Here is a 25,359-nt window from a genome sequence, read left to right on the forward strand (position 1 = left end):
TTTTTTTTTTTTTTACTGTGCCAATCTAAAAATTTGATGAAAGGCCCTTTCACATAGTAGAGATTGTTTATTTTTGGCTGACCTTTTGAAAGCTACACATACACTATATACAGTAAGTGGCATTATGCTTATTTGTCCTGGTTGGCATGACAGCCACCTGACACTTTCTTCTAAGCCACTTTGTGCCATGGTTACTTTACACCAAAATAAAAGCACAAGCCACTAACAATTTTGGCACATTGTACGGCTGCTTCTTGCCAGGCACTTTTACAACTGTCTGGTGGAGTATAGAAGTATCTAAAACACACAATAGGCAAAAGTAAATCAGTTTTATATCCAGAATTCTAGTGCATTTTGCTTACTAAATCTCCCCCATAATTCTTTAACAAAAAAAATTTACTTGCAGGAAGAGCAAGGTGTAAGATGCATGTTAATGTTAAAAATATATTAAAAGAAAGGGGGGAGAAACATATTCGCCATAAGTCAACAATGTAAGTGCATACAACCAACCATTTTGAAGAAAAAAGGCAATATCAAGGGAATGGGCAAATGCGGTTAACCACTAATGTTATATAGGTGCAGTCTTCATTTTGTCCACATAATGATGCGGTGCCACTGAGGACTTGAAAGCTATTGTGGTTACATCAGAAGGGCTATGTATATTACTCCAAGCCCTGGGAAGCAGTGCATGTAAGGCATACCCAGATTTCTAGTTCTCCACATTCAGTTTGATGAAAGCTGAGGTCTTTTATAGTTTATAAAGGACAATGTGGCTTGTCATATCCAAAGGAGTTTGTTACTGGTTTAATGTCTTTGATTGGTTCCTGCTCGGTAACATCATTCCCTTTTAGACATACAAAGCTAGAATCACTATTTTCAGTGCGATAATAGTTGTTATTGCTGGTGCTTGACTCTTCTGTTCCAGTCTGGTCTTCGTCTGCTTTCTGTTCAGTTTCGCCCACAGAGCTATGGTATTCCTGATCACGGACTTTGAGGTCCAAATCATCACACACATTCAGGTCCTTCTCAGTCTCCTCTGGTGACATTTTCTGTTCAGGTGAACCGGGTGGAATCACACAGACTTCATCATACCCGTGCACTTGATTTGGCAAATGTGTAATCACAGCTCTTGCAATGCTATTCTGTAAAATTAAAAAAAGATTTATCCAATATCAGTATGTTTAGTAATGTGTGCAGTAGAATAGAGACGCTGCACATACTGTAACTGGGAACCTGAAACAAATAAGAGCCTCAATGCCTATTTATAGTTTATGTTCCTGGTAGATATGAAGATGCATCTCCTCTTTATAGAAATCTTTAAATGGGCACAGTCAAAAAAAACTAACAAACTTTTGATATGTCATTGGTTGCAGTCAGAAGAATGCTCCAGAGGAAGTTCCCGTGCTTCTTCCCACTAATTTTCCTGATTGGACAGGTCTCTAATACAATAAAAAGGTAGTTCAGCAAAAAAGCTTTTCTTTTAAATAAACTGGTGCCATAAATTTGTAATTTACTTCTATTAAAATATCTCAGATCTTGGAAGTACTTATCTGCTGTATGTCCTGCAGGAAGTGGTGTATTCTTTCCAGTATGACACTGTGCTCTCTGCTGCCACCTCTGTCCATGTCAGGAACTGTCCAAAGCAGGAGCAAATCACCACAGAAAACCTCTCCTGCTCTTTCCAGTCTGGAAAAAAATACACCAATTCCTGCAGGATATCCAGCAGCTGATAAGTACTAGAAGACTGCAGATTTTTCAGGAAGTAAATTACAAATCTCTAGCAGTTTCTGGCACCAGTTGATTTCAAAGATTTTTTTAAAATTTTTTCTACCCCTTTAGAGTCCATTCACACAGAAAGATTATCTGCCAAAGATTTGAAGCCAAAGCCAGGAATGGATTTGAAAAGAAGAAAAGTCTCAGGCTTTCCTTTATGACCTGATCTCTGTTTATAGTCTATTTCTGGCTTTGGCTTCAAAACTTCAGATAATATTCTGTCAGATAATCTTCCTGTGTAAATAAACCCTTAAAGGCGCAGATATCTACAAAATTTTTTGAGCAGGTAGTACTTTTATGGGCTGGAAAAATCTTATGATTGTTGTGCAAAAATCATTAGGCGCAAATGCCTTGATAACTAAATTTTTTAAGCAATTTTTGGGCTAAAAAAAGCATGTCAATTCTTTGCACGGAGCACAAGCCCTCTCATAGACAACCTATGGGACACGGAGGCAGGCGGCATTCCGCAGCGGAGAGATCCACCACATTTACTCAGTGTGAACACACCCATCGGGTAGAGGGAGTACTGCTGTGCAATTTGTTGCGCAAAAACTGAAAAATGAGGAATAATAAAGGCAAGAAGGGTGGGATGCTTAACCCCTTCAGGACCGAGCTGATTTTCATTTTTGCGCCTTCATTTTTTCCTCTCTGGGTTTAAAAGGCCATAGCACTGGCATTTTTTTTCACCTACAGACCCACATGAGCCCTTATTTTTAGCGACGCCAATTGTATACTTCATTTTTCCATAAGGTATGCCATGAAACCAGAAAAAAAAAAATTGTGAATTTTTTTTTACACCATTCATCCAATGGGGGATTTGAATTTTTTGCAATATTCTGCAATAAAATGAGCAGTTCTGCAACTGTTTTGGGTCAGAAACAGATAGGAGTGTTGGGGTGGAAGGACTGTTAGAAAGAGCTGAGGGCAAACAATGCATTCCAGGATGTGTATTACTGAGGAACCAGGAGGTACAGGTAAGAAATAATGAACTTAGACCCTCAAAACAAATGGATTTTTAATGGTTTCATAACTGGGACACGTAAATGCCCCACATTACCTCATACTCATATTTCCCCGAGCTAAAGATGTCAGAAACTGGGCCAGAAACAGGCAGTGGGGATTGACACCGATGTACTGCACATCAGGCCCAGTGACGACGTCAGAGCTCTGGGAAATATACGAACAGCCCCCACAGTGATGCTGCAGGTCCTGCACAGTGATTGCTGACAATTTCCTAGTTAACAGGTAATTAGCATATGGAACGGGAGAAAATAAAATTATGTTTTTGGGGGTTAGCTGGAAGGGTGAAACTTATGAAGGATGTAAGGACAGACTGACATGTTATTAGCCACCATTTCTAGCTTAACACCCCAAAACGCGCCCTACGGGAGTGACCTAGACTATGTATGCATTAGGCTGGCACAACCTCTCTGTCCCTCCTCCCCGCCCTCCTCATCTTTAGGAATGCTCCAGGCAGATTGCCTCCTATTCCTCACCTGTGTCAGCCCGGCACATGGGCTGGATCGTTAAGGCACCTGTGCAATGTTCAGCATGGAGAAAATGTTCCAGTGGCATTCCTAATGATGAAGAGGGTGGGGAGGAGGGACGGAGGAGGAGGTGCAAAGTTAGGGCACAGATATTCTAAGCCACGCCTGTTGGGCACGGGGCTGCAAGGTCAAAAGTTGTTTTTTAGGACAATAACTGCATCACCTGCCGAACAGACCCAGGACAGATCTTGGATTAATAGCAGCTATCCGGTTTGGTGGTTGGGGGGGGGGGGGTCAGATTGTGGGAACAGAGTCGCTTTAATACAAAAAATACAAACTTACCAATGGTGGTGGAAGCATGGATTTGGCTGATAGTTTTTTCTTTATGATAAAGAGAAATAAAGCAAGTAGAATAATCACCACAACTGCAATGGGAACAACTATGGCAAATATTCTGTTAGAAACACCTAGGGGGGAAAAAAATAAGATTACCTTTCAGACATTGTTCAGGATTTCTATAACTATGCAGCATATTAGCAGTTTTTCGTCATATATATTAAGATAGATAGATAGAATAGATATTTTAAGCTGCACACAGACCAGAAGATGCCTGTGCATAATGTTTTATTAGTATATAAATTAAGGTTAGAGTATATGCAGGCAGAAAGTCCTAACTTTAAAGGGGTACTTTTTTTTCCCCGTTCAAATCAACTGGTGTTGATAGATTTGGAATTTGCTTCTATTTAATAATCTCCTGTCTTTTATTACTTATTAGCTGCTGTATGTCCTGCAGGAAGTGGTGTATTCTTTCCAGTCTGACACAGTGCTCGCTGCTGTGATTTTCTATGGGGATTTGCTACTGCTCTGGACAGTTCATGTCATGGACAGAGGTGGCAGCAGAGAGCACTGTGTCAGACTGGAGAGAATACACCACTTCCTGCAGCTGGTAAGTACTGGAAGGATAGATAGATTTATAAACATAACTTCCCAGCTGATTGGAAAGAAAAAAAAATCTCTGGAGCCCCCTTTAATGTATTCACAGCAAGATGCATTATTTCAGTCTTAGCACTCCCATACTCCTCTGACTTGCAGAGAGCTGTGGTATCCAAATCTGCTCTTCAGGGTCTACCAACACTCTACACTGTTGTATTAATAAGTAAACTATGTGAGAACAGCATGCATGGCCTAAGCTGTGAGTCTGACTGGTTCCCCTGCACGCACATTATGGTTGGAAGACTGATGAACACTCATTTATCGACATGTAATATTACAGTGTAATAAAAACAGCAATACATATTCATATCTTACCATTAGATGGAGGTTCAATATCTATGCAGATTTCTTCTGATTTAAGTATAGTCATAGGGAAGTCGTCAGATTTACCTTGCGCTGAAAAACAATATGTATTTTGGTTTGAAATTAAAATCTGGGCACTGCATCCAATCATATCACATTCATCTGTTTCCTGGAGTAAAAAAAAAAAAATGAAAGACAAATTTTTTCTTCCTGTCTGTAATAGACAAAGGCATAGTATACATGAATGTAACATTTCTGGGACAGCTTGTTACGTCCCTCACTAGCACCAGGCCCCCCATTTTCTCCTAAAGCCGTGAGCTGGAACAAGTCATTGTCATTTATTCTGCATTAGTCACAATAATTGCAGTGTATTTTTCATTACAAATTATGTAAATCAGAGAGGAAGTTTTTAATCAGCTGACTACTCCAAACCTTCTCTCTGTAATTTTTAGATCACAAAGCAGCTGCTGCATGTCCTGCAGGAAGTGGTGTATTCTCTCCAGTCTGACACAGTGCTCTCTGCTGCCACCTCTGTCCATATCAGGAACTGTCTATAGTAGGAGAGGTTTTCTATGAGGATATGCTACTGCTCTGGGCAGTTCCTGACATGGACAGAGGTGGCAGCAGAGAGCACTGTGTCAGACTGGAAAGAATACACCTCTTCCTGCAGGACATACAAATCCGACTGATCATGTGACACAGAGCCTGGAGAGGACCACGCTTAGCGTAGTCTTCTCCCGGCTCTCCCTCCCGATCTATCAGACCTGGAGTGATCAACACTTTTGACTTTTCCAAAGTTTTGTGTAACAACAGTGACGCTTTAAATGTATCTCCCAATTGTGATTTGTTAATACCGTTGTTTTATTTCCATAAGATATGTCATATAAAAGGTCTCCCAAATAGTCTCCTACGTTCTTTTTCCCATCAACTTCAGGCACGTGTGGGAAAGAGACATCGATCAATAGAAACTTTCCTTTAACAGATGCATTTAGTTTAGGAGGCCCAATAATACCTGAAAAAAAACAAAGAAAAAAAGGATATTTGTATAATTTGAAATTCCTTTTTCACCAGTGCCCAGTGCGAATCCTATCCCGCCAGTCCCAGTCTTTGTAGTAAAAAAAATTATGAATAAATAAGCATTCTTCCCAAATGTCATGTGACCCCCCCCAAACAAACAAATAAACACACACTGAATGGCTACAAACAGAGACTGGCTGTAGCAGTCACATAATCATGTAAAAAGGCAGGGAAAGCGTCAGAATAAAAGCAGCATGACAGCCCTACAACATCCTTGGCTATTTTTCTTTTTAAAGTTTACATATTTCCTTAAATCAACAAATCTAAGCAAGGTGAATGAAGAAAAAACCTGTAATCCTGCTTATATATTGGCCAGAAACACCAGATATTTTCCATGGAGAACCCCTCTGCTGCCATCTAGTTGCTGTTAAACATCACTACATTGCTCCTCGTTGATTGCATGTTTTGAGCTGACCTCTAAAATCAATGTTAATCGTTCAAGTCTTTCAGTGTAAACTCTCATCGTCAGAGTATATAGATATGAATGCAATTACAAATATTTACAGAACATGTATGAACGAATTGCGATCACATTAATAACTTTTCATATGGCTTTATCCTCTTGTTTAAAACAAGAAAAAAAAAATCACTTGTTTGCTAAACAAGTGATTTATCTGTACGTGTAAAAAGACCCTAAGGGAAGCTTCACACAACGCATTTGCAGCGGATTTGACGCTAAGAATTTGCAGCGAAATCCGATTGCAGATCAGATTGCCATGTATTTTCTATGGTGGAGACACCGGGACATCCCGCTGCGAGTTATGTATTCTCATAGAAAATACATGGTAATGGATCCACAGCGGATTTCACTGCGAATTCGGAGTGTGAACTCCACTGTGGATCAGTTATGTGTGAAGCCCAACACAACATAAGTAGCACCACCTTTTTTCACCCCCCCTTCTTAACCCACAGTAAGACAACATGTAAATAACGTACTCTTATCATCTGTCTCTACTGGCAGTTTTTTTGCTTGAGAGGTATGGGGAAAACCTCCAAAGACAAAAACACAAAGACAACCGAGATCAGTCTATGGACACTATTGCATGGGGCAATTATCTGCCCAATCAGGCAGATAATAAAGACAATAAACAGCTGGGGAGTTCATCATCGGCTGATGACGATCTTGCAGTAAGTGTGAAAATGGGCCACCAGCCACACAACACTGCGCGGCCAGCGGCTAATACGGCAATCTCTTTTTTGTCCCCATCCTGTTAGTTTCCAGCTAAATCGAGTTTGCCCGGGCAATCATCAGACAGAGCGACGGCAGCAGATCGATGCCATTTCAGTGTGTTGACTGATCGTCGGCTGATCGTTGTCCTCTATTACACAAAACAATTACCGGCCGTAACGGGCGATAATCACTTCCTGTAATAGGGTCTTAACACTGTTTTTTGACACACTATAACAATTAGGTGACAGACACTACACCAGTGATGGCTAACCTTGACACTCCAGCTGTTGCAAAACTACAATTCCCATCATACCTGGGCAGCCAAAGCCATATCTTTGATAGTTCAGTCATGATGGTAATTGTAGTTTCGCAACAGCTGGAGTGTCTAGGTTAGCCATCACTGCTCTACACTCTACTACAGACACTACACTAAGCTCACAAAAGCTACATAAACATCTGCACTCCCTCTTGGAGCAAATTTCCTCTTTGTAAATGCTACACAAGAGAACACATGCAGATCTATACCTACAGGACTTCACCCTCCTGATGAAAGAGTTAAATGGGCACTGTCATTACCAATAAATAATGTTAAATCAACAGGGAAAGTGATATCACTACATCTTGGCAATTTTTTTTTTTTGCCTGTTTTCTATATGAAATACAATCCTATAAAAACAGCCACTAGGTGTCTCACTTGCAGTTGAGGCTCCATCACTAAGGCCATTTAGTCTCATGTATCAGCAGAAAAAAAAAAAAAAAGACCAAGTGCAGGAAGTGATGTCAGCTGTCCATTTGTTCTGCACAGGCTGGTCCAGTAAAGGTGAATGTTGATTGGCCAGCAGCCGTGCACGCCCCTGTACACTTCTGCGGCTGAGTAAACAAACTGATCTAAGGGCCCTATTAACCCTTTGAGGACCAGGCCCAAAATGACCCAGTGGACCGGGCAAATTTTGATCTTAGTGTTTTCGTTTTTCCCTCCTCCCCTTCTAAGAGCTCTAGCACTCTCAGTTTTCTATCTACAAGCCATGTAAGTGCTTGTTTTTTACAGGAATAGTTGTACTGTGTAATGGCGTCATTCATTTTACCATAACATGTACGATGGAATTCCATATATATTATTTATGAAGATATAAATAGGTGAAATCGTAAAAAAGAATGCAATATGGTAATGTTTGGGGGGTTCCTGTGTCTACGTAATGCACTATATGGTAACAGCGACATGACACTATTATTCTATAGGTCAGTCCGAACACAACCATATGCAGGTTACACAGATTCTCTAATGTTATATATATATTTTTTTATGAAATCCTTTTTTTTGCCAATTAAATATTAATAAAATGGGCTTATTGTGACGCTTATAACGGTTTTATTTTTTCACCGACGGGGCTGTATGTGGTGTCATTTTTTCCGCCATGATCTCTAGTTTTTATTAATACCATATTTGTGAAGATCGGACATTTTGATCACTTTTTATTGATTTTTTTTAATATATAATGTAACATAAAATCGGTAATCTGCGCACTTTTTCCCCTCTTTTCGTGTACGCCGTTTACCGGTCACAATGACGCTTGTTATATTTTAATAGATCGGACAATTCCGCACGCTACGGTATATTATATGTTTATCTATTTATTAATTTTTATATGTTTTATTTATATAATGGGAAAGGGGGGTGATTTAGACTTTTATTGGGGGAGGGGCTTTGGGGTAGTGTGTTAGTGTTTTGAACTTTTTTTTTTTACACTTTTGAAGTCCCTTTGGGGGACTTGTACATACATTACTTTGATTTATACACTGATGAATGCTATGCCATAGGCATAGCATTGATCAGTGTTATCGGCGATCTGCTCATTGAGCCTGCCTGTGCAGGCTCAGTGTAGCAGATCGCCGATCGGACCGCACGGAGGCAGGTGAGAGACCTCCGGCAGTCCGTTTCAACGATCGGGACCCCCGCAGTCGCACTGCGGGGGTCCCGATCGGTAAGTGACAGGGGACTCCCCCTGTCACTTACACTTAAACGCCGCGGTCGCGCCGTGATCGCGGCGTTTAAGGGGTTAATGACACGCGGCAGCGCGATCGCTGCAGCGTGTCATTGCCGGTGAGGTCCCGGCTGCACGCTTCATAGCGGGAGAAACACCCAGGACGTAAGGACGTAAGCGTGTCATTGCCGGTGAGGTCCCGGCAGCACGCTTCATAGCGGGAGAAACACCCAGGACGTAAGGTTACGTCATGGGTCGTCTGGGGACAGACTTCCATGACGTAACCCTACGTCCAGGGTCGTCTAAGGGTTAAACACACAGATTTATCTGAAAGATCATTGAAGCCAAAGCCAGGAACAGACTATAAACGAGGAACAGGTCATAAAGGAAACACTGAGATTTCTCTTTTTAAATCCATACCTGGCTTTGGTCTCAAAAATCTGTCAATCTCTGTGTGGGTGTGTGAGAGAGATAGGGTCTAAAGGCAAATGTCATTTATAATCAAGGCTCCTCCCACTGGCCCAGAGTAAAATGCAGAAGCATGAGCAGCACAACGGGGGCACAAAAATATGGGTCCTACTCTGGGATACCAAAATAGCTGACATTTTTAATGTCTATAGGATATGCCATAAAACATTGTAGCCTCAAAGTGGCTGCTACTTACCTAGTTTTGGGTATATTTTAGTTTAAAGGACAACTCCGGCCAAAAGTATTATTTAATATGTTATTACTTAAAGGGGTTATCCAGTGCTACAAAAACATAGCCACTTTCTTTCAGAGACAACACGTCTCCAGTTCAGGTGCGCTTTGCATTTAAGCTCCATTCACTTCAATGGAACAGAGCAGCAAAAACCCGCCCAAGCTAGAGACAAGAGTGGGGCTGTCTCTGGAAGAAAGCGGCCATGTTTCTGTAGCGCTGGATAACCCCTTTAAAGGAAAGTTAGACAAATTCCTAATGTACATCATTTATGGGAAATGCACATATAGTGCTATTTCCCTTAATTTAGTAGATCAGGGAGGCTTCAAATTCCTTAAAAAACTGTGAAGTCACGAATCAGTTGTAATTCCTATGAAGTGTCCAGCAGGGGGCGAACTATATGTAGAAGTCTATTGCACTGTATTGTGTAAGGAAAAGTATGTAATGTAATGTAAACTACCCTTTATTGATGGATTGTTAATGGAATAATTTGGGAGTAAGTACACGGTCCGTTCCCCATCACCAACCCCCCCAGCTCAACCCCCCCCCCCCCAACACAGCACGCCCATTCACTTCCCTGCTGTCCCGGACCGCCAGCTCACTGCCGCCCCCACGTCCTGCTGACTCGATCTGAATGATGAGAGCTGCCGGGGGTGATATCAGGGACCGAGTCGGCAGGACACGGGGTTGGCAGTCCGGGACAGCAGGGAAATGAACGGGCGTGCGGTGGTGGGAGGGGCAGGGGGCTTGAAGATGGGGGATCTCCCTGGTATTACTCCCCCATCCTCTGCTCATACTATGAACAGATGATGAGAGGAGTAGTAGTAGTGTGTATCTGTCCCACTGCACTGAGCAGAAAGGGAGGGGGAGGTAGTTAGATGCACGGGCACCTCTCTTCCTTCCTGCTCAGTGCCAAGTGTTCTTGCTCCCCAAATTTTTCCATAAACATAGTCCATCAATAAAGGGTAGTTTACATTACATTCTTTTCCATAGACAATACAGTGCCATAGACTTCTACATATAGTGCGCCCCTGCTGGACACTACATAGGAATTACAACTGATTCGTGAAGTCACAGTTTTTAGGCAATTTGAAGCCTCCCTGATCTACTAAATTAAGGGAAATAGCCCTATAGGTGCATTTGCCACAATTAATGTACATTAGGAATTTGTCTAACGTTCCATAAGTAATAACATATTAAAGACGACTTTTGGCTGAACTTCTCCTTTAAGAGTCCATTTACACAGAAACATTATCAGACAGATTATCTGTCAAAGATTTGAAGCCAAAGCCAGAAACAGACTATAAACAGAGACTGTTTATAGTCTGTTTCTGGCTTTGGCTTTAAGTCTTTGGCAGATAATCTTTCTGTGTAAATGGACCCTAAGGGTACAAGTGGCTGACCATTGTGGTATATATCACCAGGATGCATTGCTTTCCCTCAGCTGTTCAATACAGCCCTCCCACCCTGCCTACTTCCCTCTCTAACTCTCCTTCCAGTTCCCCACCCCAAGCTGTTGCATAACGACTTATTACACTGCAGACTATTGCATATCAGTAAGGTTGTAGCACCAATATCTTTATTAATTTACCAGCAGGTGAAAAGCTTGATCTGTTACTTTACATCGAACCTCAGTGAGAAAATACTACTACTAATAGTAATACTAATAACAATACACACAACGCACATATTATATATAAAATTTTCATTCATTTTTCATTTAGTTGTATGTATATTTAGTTACTTACCATCATCTATTAAGTAGAATTCAGTTGTTGCATATTCACTCATTTCAGATCCCACTATAGCTTTCACTTGAACACCATAATAATCATAAGGATCGACAATAATTTTGGAGAGATTACAGTAATTATGTGAAATTCTCTCACAGGTCTCTACAATTGTCCAGGCATCGTTTCTGAAATATAAAAGAAATGTTTGAATATACTACATTTCAAAATAGATTATTCTTCACAGTCAATATGGTAGTTGTTTTGTAACATACATAGGGCGTTCAGTACAGAACTGTATTTTTCCTCTTTGGTAAATTTTGCAGTCAGAAGCAGTCATCAAATTCTGAGAAGCATCTGCAGATTCTATTTTGGATTTGTTGCAGTATTAGAAGAGGATGTAAAACCCCACACGTGAATATCTTGAAGTCGTCCAGTCACTAGATTTCTTTTAATAAACTTGTCAACTCAGAAAAGCCCCAAATTCTGCCAGATTGGTAAGCAAGCAGGGCCCTCACTCATGTTTGACTTGGTTACAGGTGTATCTCCAATTTCTGATTTTGTCTATGCATGTACTGTGTTTTTCTGAAAATAGGACCTAGCTTCAATTGCCTAGCTTCCGGCAGTATGCTTAAAATATAAACCCTGCTTAAAAAATAAGCATCAGCCAATCAGTGCCAGAATTGTTATGCCCCACTGCCACCTGCTCAACACAAGCTGCAGGGGAGGCAGGAGTGGTAAGAAGGTAGGGGACACGGACAATATGTGGGCCAACTACTGAAAGGTATAAAATATGTTGACTACCTGCAAAAAAAAAAAAAAAGGGGGGGGGGGGGTGTATTCAGTATGGGACTACTTGCAGAGGGGAGCGATGATTACAGTATGGAGGCCTTAAATCTAGAAGAACTTACAGAAGGGACAGTGGGACATACAGTATGGCAGCTAACTACTGTATAGAGGGAGGGGGTCCCTGTGTAGTGGCACACTATTTTCAAAAAAAACAAACAAAAAAAAAAAAACATACATTATATATATATATATATATATATATATATATATATATATATATATATATATATATATATATATATATATATATATAAAGACCCTGTCTCATTTTCGGAGAAACACAGTGATTCACTGGCTGAGAGGCTAGTAAAGCTTCTTATACACACATACAACAATATAGATAACATTTTCTGTGTACAGATAACCCCTTTTATCCTCCTATCCTTGGGACCCAGCACCCTGGATGATGACCATCTGTTCAGAGAGGGTGTCACAGCCAGATCTACGCAGTAGGGTTGGAAGTAGTTGGCTGTATTGGCTTTAGTGACCATGCAGCTCCCGTATCTATTAACCATGGAGCAGAACTGCCACATGACTGCCTCTGACTAGAAAGGATATAGTTATATCATGCACTACATTTGCCCTGTAGAGATTAGCGCAACTCAAGCATGCTCATGTCCGATCGTTCGCCAATTGAATACTGGTGGCTGAAGCAGTTGGATGCAGCCCTAGGGAGTCCAAGAAAACATGGATATATCCAAGTTTTCCAGGACTCCCTAGGGTTGCATCCAACTGCTTCAACCACCAGTAATCAAATGCCGAACGATCAGACTCAAGCATGTTCGAAGTTCAGTCATCTCTATTGCCCTGTGTTTGATCTGCTAGAGAAGTGAACAGTTCCTCACACATTATAAATGATTAAAGGAAGTCTCGGCAGCAGGATGTACTCGGCTTGATGCCACCAAACTTGTTTTAGCCCCCAAAAAATTCCTTTATGTTTATGTCTTACTTTTTGTATTCCACTTGAAAATAAGGGGTGATAGAGTTTATGTTGTAATGCCAGTACAATAGAGAGTTAAAATTATAAGATTCCTTCTTCAAGTTAAATGGTTTTGGAACTGGAGAAAGAAAAGAGAACAATGTTACAAAGATATAGAAATTGTATAAGTCACCAAAACTGATATCAAGTTAAAGAAGAGACAACCTAACATAGCCAAATCAGTTCCAGACAGACACAATAATTCAGTATTTCAGTTTGCCCCAAGCTCCAGCTTGGTATGACCAGTGTAGTTTTCCAATTATTAAAAGGGGTACTCCAGTGGGGAAAAATTTTTTGAAACTGGTGGCAGAAAGTTATACAGATTTGTAATTTACTTCTATAAAAAATAAAATAAAATTAACTTCAATTTCAAAATCTCCAGTACTTATCAGTTGCTGTATGCCCTGTAGGAAGTGGTGTATTCTTTCTAGTCTGACACCTCTGTCCATGTCAGGAACAGAGGGAGCCATACGCTCAGCGCGGGGGTTGCAGGGTCATTCCATGGCCTCCCTTCCCTGCATGTGCACGCTTTGTGGGGTTGGCGGTCGCTGACAGACACAGTGTGGAGTTAGCGTAAATACCCCTGTGAACCAGGGAACCTGCACGTGGTACACGGGGCAATATGGTTTGATCAAATTATATACCAACATCCTGGCGTTGGCTTTAAAAATAGGCCTAGCGGCATTAGTATCAGCGATAGGTGGGATGTGCAGCCGCTCCTTTCTCTCCATGTCGTAATGATATTGTTGTATTGTGGGCTTGTTGCCAATGTTTTATGGTGCAGGTTTATTGCACAACTTAGTGTGTTGGTATACTTGAAATTTTTTTTTTGCAGAAATCAATAGTACAGGTGATTTTAAGAAACTTTGTAATTGGGTTTATTAGCCAAAAATGCATTTTTATCATGAAAAAGCGGTTAGAAGCTCTCCCCCCTGTCTTCATTGTTCTCTATGGAGAGGGGAGGGGTGGAGGGAGATGAGGCACAAAAACAGGACAACAAAGAGGTAATTTACAGCTACATCACCAGGCTCTCTCCTCTGACAGTCAGCACTGACCTCTCTGATCTCTGAATGCCGGCTTTCACACAGGTCCTGCTGTGTAATACTTTGTTCTCTGCAGCCAACTAATCTCCCCCCCCCCTCCATAGAGCAGACAGGGTCCAACTAAAAGTGATGAACAGTGAATGATAGAGGACGAAAGGGGGGACCTGGGGAAAGTCTTTTTGAGTGCAGATAATGCCATGTTTGCCTTATAAATTAAATTACAAAGTTTCTTAAAATCTTAAAAGCGATCAAAAATTTGCATATGCGCAATCAAGGTACCGATAGAACAAAAATGACACCTCACACAGCCCCATAGACCAAAGGATAAAAGTGCTATAAGCATGGGAATAGAGCGATTTTAAGGAACATATATTTTTTTAAAAAAAGGTTTTAATTTTTTAAAAGCCATCCAATAAAATAAAAGTTATACAAGTTACATATTGTTGTAATCGTACCGACTTGAGGAACATATATAACAAGTCAGTTTTACCCCAGGGAGAACAGCGTAAAAACAAAACCCCTCCAAATTAAAAAATAAAAAAGTGTTTTGTTTTTTTTTCTTTTCAATTTCACCACACATTTAATTTTTTTCCTGGTTTCGCAGTGTACTTCAGCCTGTCATTGCAAAGTACAATTAGTGACGCAAAAAATAACGTCTCATCTGGGTTTCTAGGTGAAAAAATGCAAGTGCTATGGCCTTTTAAGCACAAGGAAGAAAAAAAGAAAATGCAAAAAATGAAAATTGGTCCGGTCTTTAAGGGGTTAAAAGTTACATTTTATATTTTGGGGCCTATTCTGTGATTATGCATTTCTAATTTGTCCATTTTGTTACTAGTCTGGGCACTTTGATTAGTTCTGTGATTATGTCATGTCAGGAACTGTCCAGAGCAGTAGCAAATCCCCACAGAAAACCTGGTCAGTTCCTGACACTAACAGAGAAGGCAGCAGAGAGCACTGAGGAAAAGGCGAGAAATTGAAGAGGAATGCGCCCTTAGGGCCAGTTCACATGGAGTAAAACTGGCGGAATCCCACTAGCCTCCATGTCATACTGGCAGTCTATGGGAGGCTCCCATAGACTGCCAGAATTACACGGAGGCTGGCGGGATTCCGTGGCAGAGAATTCTGCCAGTTTTACTCCTTGTGAACTCAGCCTTGATTTCCACTTAAAATTCCTCCCGTAAAATATGAACAATGAGTAATGTCCCATTGTGTTTAATGTAATTTCCGCTCTGCTGTTCATACTGCAGAATTTCAAAGCAGAATTTTCGGCCACAGATCCGCTTTCCACCCAAAGAATTGACATTCTGAATCCTATAGAAGTCAATAGGGGCTTAAATTGCGCTCGAGCTGAATAGGCGAGGAATTTCAAGCAGAAAACATCCCTCTTCAATTCCTTGCTGAATTCTTGCCTATTCCTCAGTGTGAACATCTCAAACTGGAAAGAGTACACCACTTTGTGCAAGACATACAGCAGCTGATAAGTACTGGAAGACTGGAGATTTTAAAAAATAAATATATATAGAAAGAGATAGAAATATATATAGATGATATATCTCTTTCTAACACCAGTTGATTTTAATTCAATTTGAGAACCCTTTTAAAGCATGCAATGTACGTATATGCTGCTTTTTCCCCCAAATCTGTGCGTAATCGCTGTTACAGCCGGAAGGGTGCATCACATGAAACCTCAAAATTCTGCTGGTACACTAACCAACAACACCTCTTCACAGCAAGGTATTACTTGTGGTTATCACTTGTGGCCAGTGAGAAATTTTTCAGCCACAGTGCATAGATATTGAATAAATGTACAAAAGGTGAAAAGAAAAAAAAGAAAAGAAAAGTGAAACAGTAGGCGGTTATTGTCACTGCTGTGGGTTTTGGTGTGAAAGCCATAAGCTTTGAAGCAAAGCTAAACCTAGAAATGGAGAATTAAAGTCCACAGTAAAGTAGGCTCATCTCCAGCACATCAGTCTGTAGGGTTATCGGCATGCCCAAAAACTTTCTAAGCAATAGAGAAGCATAGAAGGTCCCAGCAGAAGGCGTCTGGGATAGGGATACCCTTCAAATGAGCCAAGTACAGGTGTACACGTAAGGTAGAACAGTGCATTGGAGTGAGTGCATTGTCACCAATTACTAACACACTATCTGAACTGGGACCAAAAAATAAAAATCTCTCTTTTATTAGGACAATGCATTCTGGCACTGTATTAAGTTAGAGCCTTCCTCAGGCATACAATAGCTATTAGACCTGACCCTCTTAAATATACCAGTGACCCTCAGTAGCACAAAGCACTTCTGGGTCACCGGACAACCATACACACAATCGATACAAATAAATAATTCTTATAACTGAAGTTCACATACCAATAGTGTAAAAATAAAAAACATTAGCTACATCCGTTTAGTCCCAACTCTGGAGTTTTTCCTACCATATTTGACAAAAGAAAAGGGCCAAATAAAGTGGACACGTTTATGTGCATCTCTCTATGGTAAATGGGTTGGTACAATAAAACCAGGGCTGTGGAGTCGGTAAGCAGCAGCTCCGACTCCTGAATTTTATCAGGACCGACTCCAACTCCTGCTCCTTCATAAATGGCCGGTCATATACCGGGGGAGTTATTTATCACACTGGCTCAGCAGCTTCTCCCTAATGTCCTACATGATCCTGGGGCGACTTCTGAGGGAATAAAGGAATACTGTATATAAAGCAGATTCTCCTGTGTGTGCAGTGGATGCAGCCAGTCTCCAGCCTCCATGTCCTGGACTACTCACAACTAGACTAGATGGAGCAGGTGATCTTTTCCTGCTGACAGTCTATGTTTCTAACTAAATATTCACCATACTTAAATACTGCTAACAATGCCAGATACCTGTGATATAGGAGGTCAGCCATAGTGATATACAGGGGGCCACACATAGTGATATAGAGAGGGGTCACACAGTGATATAGAAGGTCACTGTGGGGGCACGCAATAGCACACACAGCTTGCTACAGCCATAGCACACACACACACACAGCCTGCTGCAGCCATAGCACACACACACACACACACACACACACACACAGCCTGCTGCAGCCATAGCATACACACACACACACACACACACACACAGCTGCAGCCATAAAACACTGAAGAAAAACACACAATCTTCTCCCAGAGAGAAAACACCACATTTAGTACAGAGGTTACTGCTACACTTCTTATGTCTTCTCCTCCTCCTCTATATTACACAGGATATCTTCATATTACACTGCTGCTCATATACAGTCATCCAGCATCCAGGAAGAGACCAGCACAGATCTCCCCCCACACAATGGACTCTTCCAGCTCAGAAACAAACTGCCAAATAGTGACCGACAACTTTTCCATGACCCCCTTATGTAATAGGGCCAGTGTCCTATTACTGATATATTCCCCGACCACCCTTATGTAATAGGGACAGTGTCCTATTAGAATGTTGCTCATAATATATATTCATGAGCAAAACTTGTAAAGTTCATATCAAAATTCAATTCTACATTTTTTAAAGTTTTTTTTTTAAAGCTGGAGTCTGAACATTTTTTCCGACTCCAGCCAAAACTAGCTCAGACTCCACAGCCCTGAATAAAACACTCCCTTATGACATCTCATGGATGTCAGTCCTATGCAAAAAAAACCAGCAGTTTGCATGCTCCATTCTATTGACAGACTTTGGATCGGTGTTCCTAAGACCCCCATCTGTTGTTGGTGGGACATGGAAATAGGAGAACCTAAACATATGTGGTGGTATACAGAAATATCCCAAAAACTATAGCACCAGATCACATCCTGTTTCTCTAACCAGAACTTCCTGATTTGGACATTTTTCAAACATGTCAAACGTAATAGCAGAGAGCACAGGGGACTTCACAGGAAATTACACCCGTATCTAACTGTTCTAGGTTACATGGTTAGCAGGGCTGAGGGGGAAAAAAGTTCAACCAAAAAATGTCAGGGTTAAAGGGAAGGGAAGGGGATGGATGATGTGCACATTCTATACGTATGCATTTGTTGTTTTGGTGTAAGCACTTGTCTCTCTTGTAGTGAACCCTTCACTGTTTTTGCTGTTCCAGGTGGGTTGATCCAGCCACTATACCACCACTGATGTAAATGGTTAATTAGCCAGCGCGACAATCAGGCTTATAGCAGCCAACGGCGTTGTATAGAGAGGGCTCCCGTTATGAGCCCTCTCTGTATATCCCTGGATGTCAAAATGGGTTAAGGGGTTAATATCACTTAAAATACAGATATAATCAATCCCTTCCTGCAGACTCCATCCATTTTGCTTGAGTTCTGGCATTTTTGAACATACATTAAGAGGAAGACATTAAGACTAGTGTACTTGTACGTTGGTCTTAAAGCCCCAACCCCATTTTCCAAGCAAGATTTACTGAGAGGGGCATGTTTTAGTACAGCCTCCCGTCCCTGAATCTACTGCAGGACTCCAGTATAGGTGTAGATTTTTGCATGGTTTATGCCTGTTTCCATGATAAATTAGGCGCAGGAGGCGACTACTGCTCCTCCCCGTGTTGCCCCACCCCCTGCCTGCCCATCAGGCGTACACCATGGAGAGGGTAAGAATTTGCACCTTCTCTGTGGAGTATGACCTCTTGCCGGCTGATTGCATTTTTTGTGCAGCCTTATAAATAATCGTTTAATCGCCGCACATCTGTCTGTATAAACAGAAGATGTGCAGCTGACAATAATATATTTAAATGGACGCTCAATTAATTGTGGCGTTTAAAGGCACTGCAAGGGAACATTGATCTCGCAGATGGGCGCTCATTTGCAGGCGCAGTGGCCGAAGATCTGCAAGTACAAAAGGACCCTAAGACAGCATGATGAACCTCCCATCAACAGACTTCTATAGGTTACCCTTGTGTCTTTGCACTCGTTATCTTCCTTACAATTGTCTGGAAATGTTAGACCTGTCACATGTCAACACGGTTTTACTTCTTGATTTGAAGATCCCCAGCATACCCACAACTGGTTGCTGATTCTTTTCTGCAGCCTATTCTATTTGTATTGTAGTGTACTGAACTGCAGCTTTTGGTGTGGCCTGTCATAGATGAACATGGTGGTAACCCCCTCTTTCGCCTGTCAGTCACAGGAGGAGCACTCACTCAACAGACCAGACTAATTATGTCCTTTTACACGGAATTATTATCGTTCGAATTTGCACAATAATGATCAAATTCGAACGATAATCGTACGTGTAAACACAGCGAACGATCAAACGACGAGCGAGAAATCATTCATTTTGATCTTTCAACAAGTTCTCAAATCATTGTTGGTCGCTCGCAAAAAATTCGCAGATGGTTCCGTGTAAACAGTCTTTCACCGATTTAACCTATGTGCAAGATAGGCTTAAACGATCGCAAAACGATTTTTCCGTACGATATATCGTTCCGTCTAAACGCTGATCGTTCTAAAAAAAAAAAAAAAAAAAAAAAATTGTTACTTCAAAATCGTTAAACGTGCGATTGGGCGAATTATCGATCCATGTAAAAGTACCATAAGCTACCCTTCTATTATCTACTGAGGGCTGTATTACACGGCCCAACCCCTGACAGTAAGTTAGATTAGGGCTTGCTTACTGAGCCCACACATTGCTTGATAATTGTGCGGCAGGGGCTATATATATTATTAGTAGTAGTGATAACTGCGCAGTCTTTATTTTTACATGAAAGTAAAAAAAGATTTACCTATTCCCCCCCCCCTTCCTTTTGAGATGGCTGATGTAATAAAGTCCTTGGCCGGCTTTATCTGCAACACTGTAGCTTCTTTGTAATGCTGTGAGGGATAATCACAACATTTATCAAGCGTCCCCCAGGGAGAAGGAGCAGGATGGGGAGGAGGCATAGCCTCCTTCCGCACCTCATTTATGGAGGCAAGTGTAGATTTAGTAGGCAGGTTTGGGAGTCCGGATTCACTATGAGGCGTGCGCCTCTTAGTGAATCCTGTCAGGGAAAAAAGGGTGGGGCCTTATACGGTCTTCATAAATCCCCTCCTATGATTTCATTAGCAATTTAACCTAAGAATAACCCTCCCAGCATTACCAAGAGGCTACAAAGTTGCAGATAAAGCCAGTCAGGAACATTTTTACTTCAGCCATTTCAGAAGGGAGGGGAGAGGGATACAGAGAGAAAGGCTTACACACAGTATTTTGTGCCTTCAGCAGAAGGCAGCAGCTCAGAACTGGGGGAAGGAGACTGAATGGAATGAATTGTTAATCTCGCCATGGGCAGCAACATATCAAAAGTTAGGTTTGAGTGGAATACCTCTTGATTCTGTGCCAATATATACTTTCTTATTCATGTACATGACATACTGAAGCACACCACCACTTTGTGATGCAGCTGTGAATGGTTTGTTTGTTCATTCCTTCCTTGAGCTTTTTATAGTTAAGATTTTTTTTTTTACTGTGCAACCTAAGTAATGCTTTACTTCCCCATTGTTAAGTAGATGTTGGCTGACAAATCAGGTGACTGGTTTCTAGGGCCTTGCTGCTTCCTTGTTCTTAAAGGAGTATTCCCATCTCATCTAAAATAGGTAATCTGGGAGGACATGTAACGTTGAATACTTTTGCTATAATATATATCTATACACACACACATATATACATATACACACACACACACATATACATATACACACACACACACACACACACACACACACACGAGGTTGTAGCACCTGCTGCTTCATCCAGCACAAGGCAGCATATTGTAATCACACCTTACTTTCCCTAAAAGCCCCCATACACCTCAGATCATGGGTGTCAAACTCAGGCCCTCTAGCTGTTACAAAACTACAGTTCCCATGATGCCTGGACAGGGAACAGTTTTGTAACAGCTGGAGGGCCTGAGTTTGACACCCATACCTTAGATTATAACTTGCTGAGCCACCTCTCATGGCGGATTCAGCCATCAGCCTAGCATGTATAGGGCTGTCTAGAACCCTAGACGGATGATGTTGGTGGTAATAGTGGTCAGGCATGATGGAAAATCACCGCTGACCCCTTTGTTTTTTGCACATCTGACCAGGGCTGTGGAGTCGGAGTCGTGGAGTCGGAGCTAGTTTTGTCTGGGGAAAAAATGTACCGACTCCAACTCCAGCTTTAAAAAAAATCTTTAAAAAATTTAGAATTGAATTTTGATATGAATTTTACAAGTTTTGCTCATGAATATATATTATGAGCAACATTCTAATAGGACACTGTCCCTATTACATAAGGGTGGTCGGGGAATATATCAGTAATAGGACACTGGCCCTATTACATAAGGGTGGTCGAGGAAAAGTTGTCGGTCACTATTTGGCAGTTTGTTTCTGAGCTGGACGAGTCCATTGTGTGGGGGGAGATCTGTGCTCTTCCTGTATATGAGCAGCAGTGTAATATGAAGATATCCTGTGTAATATAGAGGAGGAGGAGAAGACATAAGTAGTGTAGCAGTAACCTCTGTCCTCAGTGTGGTGTTTTCTCTCTGGGAGAAGATTGTGTGTTTTTCTTCAGTATTCTATGGCTGCAGGTGTGGGTGTGTGTGTGTGTGTGTGTGTGTGCTCTATGGCTGCAGTAGGTTGTGTGTGTGCTATGGCTGCAGCAGGCTGTGTGTATGTGTGCTATGGCTGCAGCAAGCTGTGTGTGTGTGTGTGCTATGGCCGCAGCAAACCGAGTGTGTGGTGTGCGCTATGGCTGCAGCAAGCTGTGTGTGTGTGTGCTATGGCCGCAGCAAACCGAGTGTGTGGTGTGCGCTATGGCTGCAGCAAGTTTTGTGTGTGTGTGTATGCTATGGCTGCAGCAGGCTGTATGTGTGTGTGTGTATGCTAAGGCTGCAGCAGGGTGTGTGTGTGTGTGTGTGTCTTTGTGTGCTATTGCATGCCCCCACAGTGACCTTGTATATCACTGTGTGACCCCACTCTTTCTCACTATGTGTGACCTCTATATTACAGGGATCTGGCACTGTTACTTTAAGTATGGTGAATATTTACAGTGAGTCCAAGTAGTATTTGATCCCTTGCTGATTTTCTTTGTTTGCCCACTAATAAAGACACTATCATTCAGCACTTTTAATGGTAGATGTATTCTAACATGGAGAGACAGAATATCAAGAAAAAAATCCAGAATATAATTTTAAAGAATATATTTTAATTAATTTGTATTTCAATGAGGAAAATAAGTATTTGATCCCTCTTGCCAAACACACTCAATACTTAGTGGCAAAGCCTTTGTTTGCAAGCACAGCGGTGAGACGTTTGTTGTAGTTAACCAGAAGTTTAGCACACACACCAGGGGGAATTTTGGCCCACTCTTCTTTGCAGATTCTCTCTAAATCATGAAGGTTGGTGGGCTGTCGCTTGGCAACTCTGACCTTCAGCTCCCTCCATAGTTTTTCGATCGGATTGAGGTCTGGCGACTGGCTGGGCCACTCCATGACCTTAATGTGATTTTTCTTGAGCCAATCCTTTGTTGCCTTTGCTGTATATTTAGGGTCGTTATCATGTTGGAAGACCCAACCACGGCCCATTTTCAGAACCCTGGCAGAGGGGAGGAGGTTGTCCCTCAGGATTGTGCAGTACATGGCTCCATCCATCTTCCCAGTGATGCGGTGAAGTAGCACTGTACCCTTGGCAGAGAAACACCCGCAAAACATTATGCTTCCACCTCCATGCTTGACGGTGGGCACAGTGTTCTTGGGGTCATAGGCAGCATTTTTCTTCCTCCACACATGGCGGGTGGAGTTGAGGCCAAAAAGTTCAATTTTGGTCTCATCTGACCACAAAACCTTCTCCCAATAACTTGGTTCATCTTTCTAATTATCATTGGCATACTTGAGGTGCGCCTCCACATGTGCTCTCTTCAGCAGGGGTACCTTTCGGGCACTGCAGGATGTGAATCCATTGTTGCGCAAAGTGTTGCCAATTGTTTCCTTGCAAACTGTGGTCCCAGCTGCCTTCAGGTCATTTGCTAACTCCTGCCGAGTGGTTGCAGGACGATTTCTGACTGTTCTCAGCATCATTGCCACCCCACGAGGCGAAATCTTCTTTGGAGCACCGGGCCGAGGTCTGTTGATTGTCATGTTATACTCTTTAAACTTTCTGATAATTGCACCAATAGTTGTTACTTTCACATCCAACACCTTACTAATCTTTTTGTAGCCCATTCCAGCTTTGTGAAGGTCAACAATTCTGACTCTGAGGTCCTGTGACAGCTCTTTGGTTTTACCCATGTTGGAGACTTGAAATCTGTGTGATCTGTCTGATTCTGTGGACAGTTGTTTTTCACACTAGTGATTAGTGAGAACAGGTGGCTTCAGGTCAGGTAACAAGTTGATTGGGAGTGTAACTGGTCTGTAAAAGCCAGAACTGCTAATGAATACTAAGTGATCAAATACTTATTTCACTCCATGAAATACAAATCAATTAATATATATTCCTTAGATTTATTTTCTGGATTTTCTTTTTAATATTCTGTCTCTCCATGTAAGAATACATCTACCATTAAAAGTATAGAATGATCATGTCTTTATTAGTGGGCAAACAAAGAAAATCAGCAAGGGATCAAATACTTCTTGGACTCACTGTAGTTAGAAACATAGAAGACTGTCAGCAGGAAAAGACCACCTGCTCTATCTAGTCTAGTTGTGAGTTGTTCAGGACATGGAGGCTGGAGACTGGCTGCATCCACTGCACACACAGGCGAATCTGCTTTATATACAGTATTCCTTTATTCACTCAGAAGTCGCCCCAGGATCATGTAGGACATTAGGGAGAAGCTGCTGAGCCAGTGTGATAAATAACTCCCCTGGTATATGACCGGCCATTTATGAAGGAGCAGGAGTTGAAAGTCGGTCCTGATAAAATTCAGGAGTCGGAGCTGTGGCTTACTGATTCCACAGCCCTGCATCTGACCCTAGTATATATCGTTCAATGTGTATGTATTGTCTTATTCAGTGCGCCAATAAGGCAATTAAATATTCCATTTAATATTGTAATATATCAGCGCACATACATGACGAGGGTACGTATATACACCATACTGTAATATATCAGCGCACATACATGACGAGGGTACGTATATACACCATACTGTTATATACACATCATGGCACATCCATGGAGAGGATATCCATCTACACCATACTGTTATACATCATGGCACATCCATGGAGAGGATATCCATCTACACCATACTGTTATATACACATCATGGCACATCCATGGAGAGGATATCCATCTACACCATACTGTTATACATCATGGCACATCCATGGAGAGGATATCCATCTACACCATACTGTTATACATCATGGCACATCCATGGAGAGGATATCCATCTACACCATACTGTTATATACACATCATGGCACATCCATGGAGAGGATATCCATCTACACACCATACTGTTATATACACATCATGGCACATCCATGGAGAGGATATCCATCTACACACCATACTGTTATACATCATGGCACATCCATGGAGAGGATATCCATCTACACCATACTGTTCTATACACATCATGGCACATCCATGGAGAGGATATCCATCTACACCATACTGTTCTATACACATCATGGCACATCCATGGAGAGGATATCCATCTACACCATACTGTTATATACACATCATGGCACATCCATGGAGAGGATATCCATCTACACCATACTGTTATACATCATGGCACATCCATGGAGAGGATATCCATCTACACCATACTGTTATATACACATCATGGCACATCCATGGAGAGGATATCCATCTACACCATACTGTTATACATCATGGCACATCCATGGAGAGGATATCCATCTACACCATACTGTTATACATCATGGCACATACATGAATATATGAAGTTGACCTTTCACACCATACACGTCCCTGCCCCCCTCTCAGTAATAGGGCCGTATACACACAGTGCGTCTGCTCTCTGGCCTGTGAACGCATGTTGGTACTACACTGCAGGAGGTCCCAGGAGGCCTGTCCGCAGGTGCCGCAGTGTGTGAACATTACCTTTCACCGGTCCGCTGGTCGGGGTGGGCCCAGCACCTGCCGCCCATACAGACAGCAGCAGGAGAGCGAGGGTCCTGCTTAGTACGGTTTCCATGTCTGGCAGCGGCTTTATAGCTTATGACCAGAGGAGCACGTCGCCACACAGCAGGCCGGAATCTCCCTCAGCTCGGGCACAGAGGAGTGCGGCGCCGCTGGTGTCAGTGCTGGGAAGACCCTCCCGCCTCCAGGCCGCACGATGA

The 25,359-nt window shown here is 41.9% G+C and overlaps 1 protein-coding gene across 1 annotated transcript; it reads right to left on the reverse strand.

Annotated features, from left to right (window-relative positions):
• Window positions 1-315: 315 nt before the first annotated feature.
• IFNGR1 (interferon gamma receptor 1) lies at window positions 316-25,359 on the reverse strand. The gene is made up of 7 exons (XM_069975008.1): window positions 25,121-25,359; window positions 13,012-13,120; window positions 11,232-11,401; window positions 5,411-5,568; window positions 4,569-4,725; window positions 3,603-3,727; window positions 316-1,142 (listed from the first exon to the last, which is right to left on the reverse strand). The coding sequence occupies exons 1-7, from the start codon at window positions 25,212-25,214 to the stop codon at window positions 756-758; spliced, it is 1,200 nt and encodes a 399-aa protein (XP_069831109.1). The 5' UTR covers window positions 25,215-25,359; the 3' UTR covers window positions 316-755.

This window comes from Dendropsophus ebraccatus, chromosome 6 (assembly GCF_027789765.1).
Source record: "Dendropsophus ebraccatus isolate aDenEbr1 chromosome 6, aDenEbr1.pat, whole genome shotgun sequence".
In the NCBI taxonomy this organism is placed as follows: Eukaryota; Metazoa; Chordata; class Amphibia; order Anura; family Hylidae; genus Dendropsophus; species Dendropsophus ebraccatus.

Coding starts and splice junctions, on each gene's coding strand:
- IFNGR1 (XM_069975008.1), bottom strand. CDS start 25,214: ATGGAAACCGTACTAAGCAGGACCCTCGCTCTCCTGCTGCTGTCTGTA. Junction 13,121..25,120: donor GACCAGCGGACCGGTGAAAG/GTAATGTTCACA, acceptor TTCTTTCTCCAG/TTCCAAAACCATTTAACTTG. Junction 11,402..13,011: donor TTTCAAGTGGAATACAAAAA/GTAAGACATAAA, acceptor TTTATATTTCAG/AAACGATGCCTGGACAATTG.